The sequence below is a fragment of the Platichthys flesus genome, chromosome 9 (genome assembly GCF_949316205.1).
Source record: "Platichthys flesus chromosome 9, fPlaFle2.1, whole genome shotgun sequence".
Classification (NCBI taxonomy): Eukaryota; Metazoa; Chordata; class Actinopteri; order Pleuronectiformes; family Pleuronectidae; genus Platichthys; species Platichthys flesus.
Window position 1 is genome coordinate 24,777,906 of NC_084953.1, and position 13,547 is coordinate 24,791,452.

General features: G+C 41.8%; 1 protein-coding gene across 3 annotated transcripts in view; it reads right to left on the reverse strand.

Annotated features, from left to right (window-relative positions):
- Positions 1–11,405, reverse strand: part of nlgn1 (neuroligin 1) — a 244,258-nt gene extending 232,853 nt beyond the window's left edge. For 2 of the 3 annotated variants that reach the window (XM_062394665.1, XM_062394663.1), the window contains exon 1: positions 10,558–11,405. In XM_062394665.1, the coding sequence (XP_062250649.1) occupies positions 10,558–11,095 (538 nt within the window). In that variant the 5' untranslated portion in view covers positions 11,096–11,405. Of the gene's footprint in view, positions 1–9,691; positions 9,752–10,557 lie in introns of all 3 variants that reach the window. The other variant, XM_062394664.1, reaches the window with a different exon arrangement.
- Between the last annotated feature and the right edge of the window lie 2,142 nt (positions 11,406–13,547).

The window sequence follows — 13,547 nt, forward strand, 5'->3', positions numbered from 1 at the left end:
ACATCAGTCCTGTAGCCGTCTATTCACTTCAAAAGACTTAATTGTGCCAACAGGCCCAATAAAGACCAGGGAATAGTGGTAGTCCATATGTATCTATGGGGATATTAGATCTGGGCCTAGGGCCAGAGCTTTAACATATACCCTGCTCTAGTCCTACATACCTAATTTAACATCACAGCATAATTAAAGGGACTTGGCAGCCCCCTAACAGTCGATTTCAGATTTCATAGTCCCCTGGGCTACAATAGAGCTCCCTGAAGGGGGCCGCTGCTGGATGAATCAGAAAGCTCTCGACCTCAGTATGAGTTTACCTGCTATTTCACACTAGTATGTTCTCTGCAAACACTGCTTACAGAAGACACAGGCACACAAAAGAACTGCGTGTGAAACGTAACCAGTGGATTTTCTTCTCCGTGAATGCACCGCTGCACTTCAGGGTCCATGTCTCCTGCAGCTCCCTCACGCCCTGTTCGTCTTCGGGAAATATGCAGACTGTCGCAGCAATCCTCTCTCTGGTCCAGTCACCTTGTCATGGTGAGACCACTGGTGGTTGTTTCAGCGCTGTGTTTTCAATCTGAGCTTATGCAAAACTTGCTTCTACATGAACCCCACGAATCTCAAATGCTAAATCATTAGCATGCACAGTAGCCAGCACAATGATTACCAGCTAAAGGAGAATGTTCAACTAAATATCAGCATGTCCCCAGAATATCTCGATCAAAAGCCCGTCAATCTGTGTAATTCTGTGGAACTCATTTGCCTTTTGTGTCGTATTACTATCACATGAGTGAGAGACCGCTTTCTATTTGTGTTACTCTTTTGAATCAACATCATTCAAGTACTGACTTAATTTCCGTTGATGTTTTCTCAGGCGCATTATCAAGTTCCCCTTTTTTTTTACAAATGTAATATTTACTGGAATTAGTAATAATTAATTTCCTAATCTGTCTTCCCATTCGATCTCTTTTTAATTCACTGTGTACCTTTTTTTTTTACCATAACTCAATTAGACTGCACCATACTATTCACTACTCAAGTACAACCATCAAAACCACAAGGTGATACCAGAGAAATTAAAATGATCGGAGGGGTGATTCACATACTATCTACTATATGATCATAAAATGATATTTTTTATCTCCGTGAGCTTATTGGGTCATGTCTTTAGACCTATAGATACAGAGATATCTGGAACAATGCATTTTTAAACAATGGATGACACCATTGTGGCTTCTCCATGACGTCACCGCTAATGACGAGGAATCTTTTTGTAATATCTTGTACACAATTTTTTAATTACCTTGACCTTGATATTTGACTGAAATGCTGCAAAAAAACTACTAATATTTCCACAAAGATTGGTGAATATCTGTCCATGCGATGTTGACTTATTATTCTTACACACAGACATAACACACACAAACACAGACATGGGCTATGCCGGCGCAAAGGGTAACAATGACATAATTCATCAACTAACCCTCAATCGTGTCCTCCTGCTGTTTGTGTGCAGAGGCTAACATCATTGCCAACAGTTAGCTTACGGATGCCTCTCCATCACTGAGGAAAACAGCCTCATGCATGGTTGTACTGTTTGGCCATTTTGGAAAGGATCCCCATAAATAATGACTAGGAATGAAATGGAAACAACGTGAAAAGCTGTTACTTTTCACCTCGCCTTGTCTATCTGTGTTGTTCACAATATGCTGTGTCTGAAATATGCATGAGGGAAAATGTGTCCCTGCCACAGCAGCAGCGACGGAGCGCTAAAGACATGAGGGGGGAGATTGATTTTTTTTTTTGTGAGATGAATCTTAGAAATGGGGCAATGTTATGACATTTGTATCCCCGACTTTTGTGCAGTTGCTGTTGCTGACATTTGTGAAAGTAATGTGTGTTGGCTGTGTGCCGACAGTTCAAATGTCCTTCATTTAATATTCAGGAAAGAAGAAAAGGAAATAAGCCTCATATTTATGTATTGTAATGCGAGGGTCATGAATATGTATGAACAGCTATCAATGCTTTCACCTTGAGCAGAATTGCACACAGGCATGAATGCACGCATGCATTTTAGTGCACGTGTGTGCATGGGCGTGTGCGTGTATGCTGTGGTGTGTTACTATTTGGAAGAACAAAAGGTTTAAAATAAGGGTCTATTCAATCAGCCAAGGTCACACTCTCATCTCTCCTCTCTGACACAACAACAAACAGGCTGTTCAAGCACAGGAGCTTTATACTTGACAGTTAAATGAAGGAATTTAAGTGACTTGTTTAGATTGTATTTCTTTAAATATCCGGTGAGATTCTTAGCTCCCAGACAAAAATGTTATCAAGGAGTTTTGTAACCAAAGACCACGATCAGCTGCCACCACGATCAGGATCCACTATTTACTATTATGAGATGAAATTATAAGATATGATTAGATATTACATTCATGCCATTGGCATTGAGTAATAGATGGAAACTAAGCTGAAAAGATAGTTATAAGTGCAGAGAAAGGATCTTGTTCCTTTTTCCTCTTTTTGTACCAATGTTTGGTTCAGAATTAACTCTGAGTCCAAAAGGGCAGAGGTGAAAAAGTCCATCACCAGAACCAGTTAAACCTAGTTTGACAGGAGACAAACCTAATATTCTCCCCACACATTGGTACACAAATCCATGTATTTCATCTACACAGGAGTGCACGCACACACATGCACGCACACAAATGCGCTAACACACACACACATGCTAACACACACACTAACCTAAGAAGAAACGGAGCAGAGAAGTTAAGCTGTGAGTGGAGGTGACAGAGCCCCTCAAGGGAGACCCAAACACAAGAAGGGCCATGCCTATTCCTGCCTTCTATTTCCTCCCCTCTTTCTTGTGTTTATGTATGTGTGCAAGTTTGTGTGTGTATGCCGCATCCCGCAGGATCCTCCTTCAACAACTGAAAAACTGGGACAAAGCCTAAGGAGTTAAAAAGAGAAAAGACACAAGCAAGAAGAAAAGGACAGAGAGGGAAAGTGAGATGTGGTCAGGGTGAAGAGGTCATGATGGACGGAGAGACAGAGACAGGCATGAGGGAAAAGGCTAAACTGTGTGTGTGAGGGGGATGAAGGCAGATGTAAAGACAGAGAAGCGGGGAGAAGAAAGAGATAAGGGAGAGGGGGAACTGTGAAGGGACGTAGTGAAACTTTCTCTGAAGATGCCTGAATCTTGAGGAAAGGCAAATCTACAATGGAGCTTCTATTCTCAACCCCTCTGGAGAGGAGATGGCACACAGATAATTTCAGAATAAAGCAACATGTTGAAATATATCCGCAACTATTTGAGACATTAAATAGCGTTCACATGCGCTGGGAAATGGCCTAGTTTGGGTTTCAAAAGCCAAGCATTTAATTCAACAGAAAGTAAACATATAGGGAGTTGCAACCCACCACAGACAGATCTTCTCTGTTGTTTTTATGAGGTCTGACAGCATTCAAGGTGGATTCCAGGAAGCACACAAACAGCATGATGTAAAACTAACTTCCCAGAGCAGCGCCATAAGTGAATACTTCACAGTACACACAGCCTCTTCAATGTTTGGTCCTGAGTTTGATCAGGTCTTAATTATACTCAGACATCTTGACATGGCAGTTAAATAGAGTATTGGTTATTATCAGCTCTCCTCAAATGGAAAATCATAATGAATATGGAAGTATATATTTGAGGTAATAAGTCATAATTATATTGCAATTCAATAACATGTTAGTATAAAAATGATTTTCTTTCCATCACCTCGGCTGCAGGGTGTTCGCTGTTGCTCCAGGAGGTGTGAGTATGGGACTTTGAATTCTTTCTAACCGATGAGTCGTGTTCACAAACTGTTGCCTGTGTCAGGTTGAATTTAAAGCTTAGAGCAAAGAACGTTCTGCTCCAGTGCATTTCCATTGCCTTCCATTCACTCCCTCCTGCAAAGAATTAGGCTAGGACATTAACCGACTGTAAAAGGAACACTAGAAATTACTAAATGTGAGTTTTTTCATACAGATTCAACAAAGAAGAAGTGAACGTTAAAGGTGCTAATACATGTAGAAATACAGAGCTAGATCCCAACCACATCCTGACTGCAGCTCAGTATTAACCGTCTCATTTAACTCTCAGCAAGAACATGAATAAGTGCATTAACCAAAATGTTAATGCACTTTGTGTCTGACGTAAAACAACCAGCTTCACTACTAGTCCTTCAAATTCATGCTCACAGATACATTCATCAGCCACAATCTTAAAACAGGTCGCTGATTTAGCCGTTGTTTCCACAGCAACAGTAATTACCTTCTTTTTTTTTGTTTGGGCCCAGGTAGCTTGTTAAGTTCCATCACAGAGAAAGTGGGAAACCATTGTCATCACTTTAGATTAATTATGATACTGACCTTTGTACGTTTCTACACACTGGTGAATTATCTGCACAGATCCCAAGTCGATAACTGCACTTGAAGAAAACCGGCCGGCCCTAATAGATGTAATCTGTTCAGAAACACATGTGTGGCCCCCCTCTGGTCAGCAATTGCCACCGCTGGAGACTTGTTTTCACAAAGCAGTCTGTTATTAGTGGGCTTGCATTTTTTCTCCAGCTACTGAATCTGGATAAAGAAAAGGGTTAATTTAAGATGCAGTGATCAAATCTCAAAAGAAAAACACAAGCCTGCTTGAACAAGCCAAAAACTGCTAAACACATCAGAAACAGTAAAGTGAAAACAAAATCCTGCCCTGATGTTCAGTCTGTGACATTTTATATATTTGTTGTTATTATGAAAAGTGTGATAATTTGTCTTCCATGAACTTCCCTTCACCCTCTCACATGTACTCCTGCATCAGCCTGTGTTTTCATGCTACCCATAATGCCTTTTGACAGCCGGCAGAGAGGAGGCCTGAACATGACCGCAGTCTGCTGTGGGCTTTTGTGGAGACTGTGATGATAAAAGAAGAGAAGGAGCGAGACGGTGAGAAAAATAATACAAAAAATGCAAAAATGCATGAATCAACTTGCAGCAACTTAAGCATTCAGCTTTGTTTGAAAATACCACATGACAGGTGCCGGTATAAAAATCTCTTTTTTCCAATGCATTACTTTAAGGGATATAAACTTGTTATGGACCCTTTTTCATTTCAGGAAAGGAGCCAAAGCTTTTCAAATATTAATGCATGAGTGTTCGCTGTTGTCTCAGAACAAGCAGCTGTCTCAATAATATTTTAAAGCTACAATATGGACGCTGTGAAAAACAAGCCACCCCTGGCGTGAGACTCAAAAGCAATCGTTCTCTGCCGAAGATCCTGGTGGCTGTGGCTGAGTTAAGCAGCATAAAATGTGCTTATTTTGTTTTACAGTGGAAGACATACAAAAATGACAACTATTTTGTTTGCAAGGGGCCAGTGTGTCTGCATGCACCACGTGCCAAAAAGAGAAAAACAAATGAGCTGAGCTTGTAGCCGCAGTGTGAGGGGAGTAATACCCAGGCCACACTGGAAGTGTGAGCAGCGCAGAGCATTTTGCGTTTTATTTAGGCGGCCATGATATCAGGTCAGAACGTCACAGGCGCCCGTCTCCTGCGGGTAGGGTCTCCATTTTCTCTGTGTACAGCATCTGGTTCAAAGCAAAATAGAGTGAAGATGATCGTTCACCACAGTTTCAATGTCTACTTGTTGAATGTGTCAAAAAGATCGATATTTTCAACAATGTCTGTTGTGATTTCAAAGTAGAAGCACCAGAACCCATTTATTTGTTTCAACAAGGTTGCTCTGCTGTTGCACGACCGGAAGATGCATGGCTCCATTACGTAGCCTCAAATAGCAGATACACAAAAGATCAGCAACGCAGCCATCATGTGCTGCATACACAAACATGCAGTGTGATGCAGGCGTAAGAGGAGTTGTATTAGAGCAGAAGTAGGTTAATGTACCTATGGACAGTCTTGACATCCCACCCTTACTCAAAAACCTGAGAAGGGAAACATCTGTGCACTGCAGCCAGGCTGTTCAGTGAGTCTGGGTCATCGCACCTCTTCACGTGAAGACATGTTAAACTTAATCAAATACTTAAACACTGTAGCTTTAATTTCTTATTCAGAACATTTTATTAAAAAGCAGAGTTTGACACCCAGCCAGGCCAATAACAGTCTCATAGCCATAAATACTCCCCACAGCCGACTCTCACACATCGATGCTCCTAGTTTTCTTCTCCAAATACACATTATGTGCTTATTTAATAGTATACTACAAACTGGTCTGTTTTTTTTTCAGATATATATATTTAATATATACAAACATTAGCAGTGTATATTTAACAGAACAGCTGCAGCTAACAATTTAATTTCATAAGAATTAAGGCTCTGACATTCATAGAAAAGCATTTGTAAAAAAACATTTCACTGTTACTGTCTAGAATCCTCCAATGTTGATGGTTACTGACATTTGACAGTGAACAAGCTGTAACTTCAACATGCATGATTTTGTAGCTTGAATATCATCTTTGTATAAAACACAAAGATCCAGAAGACAGACAGATTTGCAACCATATTCACTCCTGATGGTTTTGCACCTGCAGCTTGAGGACATCAGTCTTCCTTTAGACAAAGTGTTTGTGTCTGACGTAAAACAACCAGCTTCATCACCCAACAGCTCCAGCTCAACTGAGTGTGCTACTTTAAAAAAGTCAGACTTACTGATAATGTATTTCTTCCAATCCAGCGCTGTTACCACACACATCTAGCCATGAAATTACCCTGTCACTCAACATGATCGGTCCACTCCCTACACGCACCACAGACTGCACATCCTACCACTGTGTTCCTGATAATGACTGACTTCCTGAAAGTATCGGAGGAATAAAGGAAAAGCCTCTGTAAAAGGAAAGCTGTACAGGTTACTGTAGATTAGGTTAGCCAAAAAATAAGACCTATGTGAAGCTTTAGATCTGATACAATTAACTGGAAACACATGCATGACGAATTAAATATACTGCTGACATGGTCATAAAGCTGTAGTGACTCAGACACATTACACTGTGTCTGCAGAGTTCCATGTGATGTCTTAGCATGTTGACGCTTTCATGACACAAGATCAATTATGATGCTCCTGATGACTGCACTGAAACAAGACCTTATTGTCCATGTGAGGGATTTAATTTAAATCATTCGTTAACTATTTTAAGCACAAGTATTTCATCATGCATTATAACCACTAAAATCAAATGGTTAAGGCTGCTATACTGCTACTTAAAGTGGGCCTTGGGTACCATGAAAGAAATATTCCACATTGAAAGTTGTCACAGCAGCAGCGATTTGAAAATATTTTTTTTCTGACTTGCCACCGCTACTAAAGTTGAAAAGGCGACAAAATATTCTTTCTTCCAATCTTAACTCTTCTCTGTCTTTGTAAATGAATGCTAACTTATCTAAAGCCTCATGGAAGGGCCTGACCTCTGTCTACTCTGCAACTTTTCCTCTGAATAGAAAGTGGCTTCATTTTCACAGGCAAAAGTGAGTCATTTAAATCAATTATTTATTCATCTGTCAGGAGATTCACTCAATGCCAAGCTGACCACAACCTACTACATCCATGCTGTCATTTAGTAATGCTCAGCCCCATCTTTGGCTGACGGCTGTGTAGCATTCCCCACATGATGGAACCAACCATTAACTTATTCGAACATGGGACTGTGTGCTCCCATTACGTTGAGTAATGTTGACGATGTAAACTTGCCAAGATAGGAAAACACCATAGGAAAAATGGTAACATAACCTTAACTCAACTTAACTGTCTGCATGCACCCATCATAGGTTCACTCTGGTACTCTATAAAAATAGAGACATTGTGTGGAATAGGCTTGCATTTGCATTTGCTCCTATGATTCATGTTCAGCGTTGCCTGTCTTTATCACCAGCTTTATCATGAATTTACAATCGGGGTTTCAGTTAATGTATGTGCTTTTATAAAATGTTAATACCAACGAGTTTTCTTTACCCTAAACGGTATCTGTACCTTCGTTTATATCTACATGTTGTTTGTGTCATCTTTGATTTAAGTCCAAAACATTCCTTTTAACAGAGTACATATTATGGGCTGGTGTGGCTGTGTAGAATCATTGATTCTACAACTTATGTCATTTAATTTATTTGGCCCAAATTTATCTTTACTGTTTTTCATTTTAAACTAAGCTTTTATATTCTATTTAACTTTTGAACCTCTACTTCTTGTGCTTTTTTTACTTGAGGTGCATAGATAATCTACTGTTCTCATTACATACATACATATGTTCCAAGTGGCCTACATGCATAAATGTTAATTTAATGTATGTACACTCTAATTACCTATGGCTCACTGCATAATGCTTAATCAAGTATTTGCTGTGGGAGTACTGTATGTAAAGTGTGAGAATGCCGTTTTCACAAGAATAAATAATTTTCTTTCCAACCGCAGGATGTAAATTAAAGGCAAAGCAGCCTCAAGGTCACAAATTTAACATTTTGCTTTTTTTCCTGCATCGCTCATTGTTTGCTCGACCTTATCTCCCTTTTCCATACAATGAAAACAATCTGGGTCTGTCTGGTACTTGGTTGCATGATGGCAATATGACCAAATATGTAAGCTTTCATATTCTTCCATTTTAAATGCATGTCTGCTCTGTACATCTCTGCACAACACATTTGAGGAGAGGAGCAGTGAGAGCGCACATTTGAGAAGAGAAGGAATGTGCACTAAGTGATAATATACAATGCTGCCAAGACAATGACATTAACACCCTAAGCTTACAAAGGACTCTGTCAGTCTCTCTCTCTCTCTCTCTCTCTCTCTCTCTCTCTCACACACACACACAGTATATACATCGAGGAGTACAAGGCTGCGGGATGGAGATGGCGAGGGGTAGTAGGAGGAGGACATTATCTTGATGAAACAGTGGTTGATACAGAAGCCCGAGCAAACCTGAACACAGCTCTGCTTTCTTTTAATGGAGATTACACAGTCTGGGTCCAGCTCATCTTCTTTAACACTGCATACGACTACATCACACTGTGCATGTGTGTGTGTGTGTGTGTGTTTGGGTGTCTGCTTATGTGCCTGAACTAATAAATGTGCCGCCGTCTCCTCGCACATCCAGCATCCTTAGCGGACACCTTCCGACCCCACAGCTGGCGTCCAATCAACTCTCCCAATGTGGCCTACCAATGAGAGCACACAGCAGTGAACCACGGGAGTCTGATGCTCTGACTCTACCTCGCCCTCGTCCTGACTTCACAGGGTCTACAAATCATGTGGCTGATTCAGGGTTTTACCAGCGAATATGTTACTCTGTCTATCTGCAGGACATCTAATGGTCCTTAGCAACTCTGACACATATGGAAAGGTCATTCCTCCTCCGCTCACTTCTAGTATATTAAGTCAGTGGAAGACTTGGTCAGACAGTTTGTGTTTTTTCTACTGTGTTTTGTAAAATTGGCCTTAAATTTACTCCCAGGTAGCGTTTCAAAGTCCATCCCCTCTATCAAATTCGGCATTCTTAAAACCTGCAGATGCCCTGAGTCAAGAGCTGAATAATTCGTAGACCTTGATCTTCCAATTCCTTTCTGCTGCACAACACAGCTCTTCTTCCTCATTTGTCTTCCTGTTTTCAGGCTGTGTCTTCTTTCTGTGGCATTGTATAGGTTGCGTTCAGATCATACATACCTCCTTGTCTACATATTTTCTTGCCCGGTTTCCTGGCACATTCCTTGGATATTCTTTTGACTGTAAAATGAATAGAAGACTAAAGAATAACATGGAGCCCCTGGACAGGCAACATATACACACGCCCAAACGCACACACACACGCACACACGCGTACACACAAGCACGCACACAAACTGCATGCACACACACTCACACACATACAAAGCTGATTGAGAGAAAAAGACTTGGAAAAAGAGGGTAAGGGAGAAATAAAGACAGAGGGGAAAGAATGAATCACACCAGCTCAATCAGCACCGCATTCAGCCTATCAGTCAGCCAGACAGTCATTCTGCCAGTCAGCCAAATCAATCAGTGATGATCATGACAACGACTGTCTTGTTTAATGAACTGTAGCCATTGTGGCAGAGCACAATAGGCTGTGATGAGCTAGGGGAGGTTAGGCGGAAGGGGCGGGTATGGCCATGGGGAGAAGGAGGAGAAGGAGCGACAGGGAGGTGGAGAAGGAGAGAAGGTTAGAGAGCATGGAAGGAAGGAGACTGATGGAAGTGGACTGTATGGATGGCCGCCCCATACACGCACACTCTCTCACACACATATGCCAACCATTCTGTCACTCACAAAACCACTCTGACACACTCATGTACTTAAAGCAGTGTCATGCACATTAAACATGCACAAGGTCATGCTTTCCCTCAACTGACAGAGAGACAGATAGGGACTGAGACAGAAATGCACACTCACATACTTAAAACACATCCCGACAACTCTTCTGTCAACAAGAAGGTTGTGGGTTCAAATCCTTCCACCCTTGCGCCCCACTGTTTCCCCGACCATCCTACCATGAGCCCCGCAGGCTAACTCACCATCCTCAGTGGGGACGTAGATGTTTAGATAGAGGCAGTCTTCGCTCTGGTCCTGGACGTACGTGGACACGATGTCAATGCTGTTGGTAAACCACACAGGCAGCATCACATCTGGCAGACGGCCCTCCACAATGCTTTGAGGGCACACTGGGGCAAAGTGTGTGGCATTGCGCACCTCAGGCCACGTTGCCGGCGGCTCGGGTGGCTGAAACCGGTGCTCGCCAGTGGGTGGGGCAGCATATGGGACGCCCAGGAACTGCACGACTGGACCCAGGATCTCATTGTTGAGCTCTTTCTTGACCCCACGCAGCCTGCCGTAGACAGTGGTGACAACAGGGTCGTTCTCATCGAGTTTCTGAGCTGATACGGCAGCTGGGGCTGCCTGCAGCAGCAGCAGTCCCAGCCATATTAGAGAGGACACCCACCGATTGGCCCTCAAGGAAACTTCAAGTCCTACGTATCCCATCATCTTTGTCCCGTCCGCCGCAGACTGAAATAGTCGACACCCAGTCCTCGAATGGTGCCTCCACTGGGACATATCTGCTACTCCTTGAACTCAACTTCCTAGCTGTGTCCTCTTTTGTACTTTCCGATTAAAAATTCTCACTTAAGCCATTTGATGCAAACACACAATTACACTCCAATTCTCATGTTCACACACAGGCATAAGTAGCTCCAGAACGGATGGGGGGTGAGGGTTGCTAATGATCCTCTTTAAAATCCAGGCAGTGTAAATTATCCGCTGGAAATGTAACAGCCATCAGTTTCCTCCAGCTTGGTGATGGGAAATCTTGGAACTATTCCTTGTAATAAGGAAAATATACTCCTCCAAAAGGTCCTGCCAACAACCTCTACAAAAGTAAACTTGAATATCATATTTATGTGCCACTATCTCAGCAGGTAGACGAGCCAGTTAGTGATGAAAGTTTCCATCCCCCTGAGTGGAGGATCCTGCCACACGGAGCAGCGGAAGCAGGGGTGCAGTGCAGCAGATGTAGTGTCTGGACTTGGATCAGCTCCGGCCAGTTCAAAGTCTGTCCCCTGTAACACAGAGAGGAAGTGGCAATCAGCAGTCATACAAATACAGTTCACATATGTTTATTTACTTTTGTTTGTCCTTCCCCTTACAAAACATTGAATTCAACCATTTGCAGAATGGACGTGTGATTTGTTTTTCATCCACATGCAATTAAAGAGGAGCTCAGCATCTTATTATAACAAAACGGCAGTTGGTGAAGGTGCCAATCAGTAAACATGGTAACAGATGCTTACTGGTCATGATGGAGTTTGTCCTACAGTTTATACCCTACCCTTCATAAGGAGTGACCTTTTATGGGGGCGAACCATCGAATACAGATGCTTCCTGCCAGCAACACAGCGCAACGTCTAGGAGGTCAAGGTTGAGGACAGACACGTAGCGGGTCTGTCTTTCATGTTTAGCCACTTTCCCATTGAAGATACAATCGATGCCAGCCACAAATATTTTACAAAGTTTGAAGATTTCTAAACACATGGGAGCATCACTGACTGGCAGCAATGCATGGAGATATGAAGATGTGGTAGAGATTAGTACAGTAACAGTTACTTCATTAACCAAACTTAATATGGCAAAAGAACATTGGAAATTGTAATATTTGCATGATGTATTTTCGCTTTTGAATGCCTGGTTATTTGTTTCTCCCTTACATAACTACCATTAGGACATGAATGGCACTTTTATAATTTTGTGATTTTCTTCTTAATGCTTACCAAAATGTTGTATGCTTCTAAAAGAAGTGTGTCCACATTTGCCAGTGCATTAGTTTGTCAGTATTTGCTTTTCCCTCATAATAATGTGTGCCCACGCAAATAGAAGCCATTTATCATATTAATTCCCTGATCATACACAAGAACATGCTGGCTCCTGTCGCTCGATGCCTGATAGGTAACTTTCTCTGGTGGGATCCATGAGTGTCAAATTTCTTTATTGTGGTTGCTGCTGGAAGATAACCAGAAAAAATATCTTCAAGAAAGCTGTCCCGCCATGTTCAACAATTTTTCCTGTCTCCAAATAAAGAAAAACAAATAATAATTTCAAAAGGTATGTACAGGGAACAAAATGCACAATATATCATATTGCAACCTATAAGGAGCGAGGCTAGTGAAAATAAATATCTGCTGACACAGAGAAGCTAAGTACTGAACTCAATTCTCATTAATTTCTCACCTTAAATAACCAGACAGGAGATATTTTGAGGATAAAATGTGTGTGTGTGTGTGTGTGTGTGTGTGTGTTTGAGCTGTTTATGTAAGTGTGTGCATGGATGTGCAATGTAAAACACAAGGGCTTGTCGTGCCCAGTATGAGTTTTTCTGTGTTTTTTCCACACTGCTTAGGAGTCAGTGTTCCACATGGATGACCTCACCTTCAGATTTCATACACTGAGGAAATCCTATTTACTGCAGCTGCACACACGACTTGCCGAGGGACATGGACACTCGGTTTTCTCAAATTTGCCAGCGAGGAGAGGCTGACCCGGGAGCCTCCGACAAACAACCAGGTAAAATTTAGAATTACACTGCTGGTAGATAATGAGAGTGAAATGATTCTTTTAAATCATTATAGCCACCCTCTTTGACAGGAATGGGAAAATATGTCAGAGCCACAGAAGTCTCCAATAGCTCAGTACTCTGCATCTGTGGTAGCTCTATTGAGCTTTGGTCGTGCATGTGGGTTTGAGCATGTTAGCTGCACCCCCCCTGCTGTTTGTCCTTTGGTCAGACTTGGATCAGACCCTGACCAACTTACTCAGCACATATAGTTGGGTTGATTTTATACCCAACAAACAGGAGTTTGTGTCCATATTTGACACAGTGCTGAGTTGTAAAAAAATTCCCAAATCACACATTATCACATAACTGTTTAATGTAATCATTCAACAGAAGGTCTAATCCCGTCTAAATTTTGTATTATTTTTATGTCCTCTCCAAATGTCCTTAATACAACTCTAA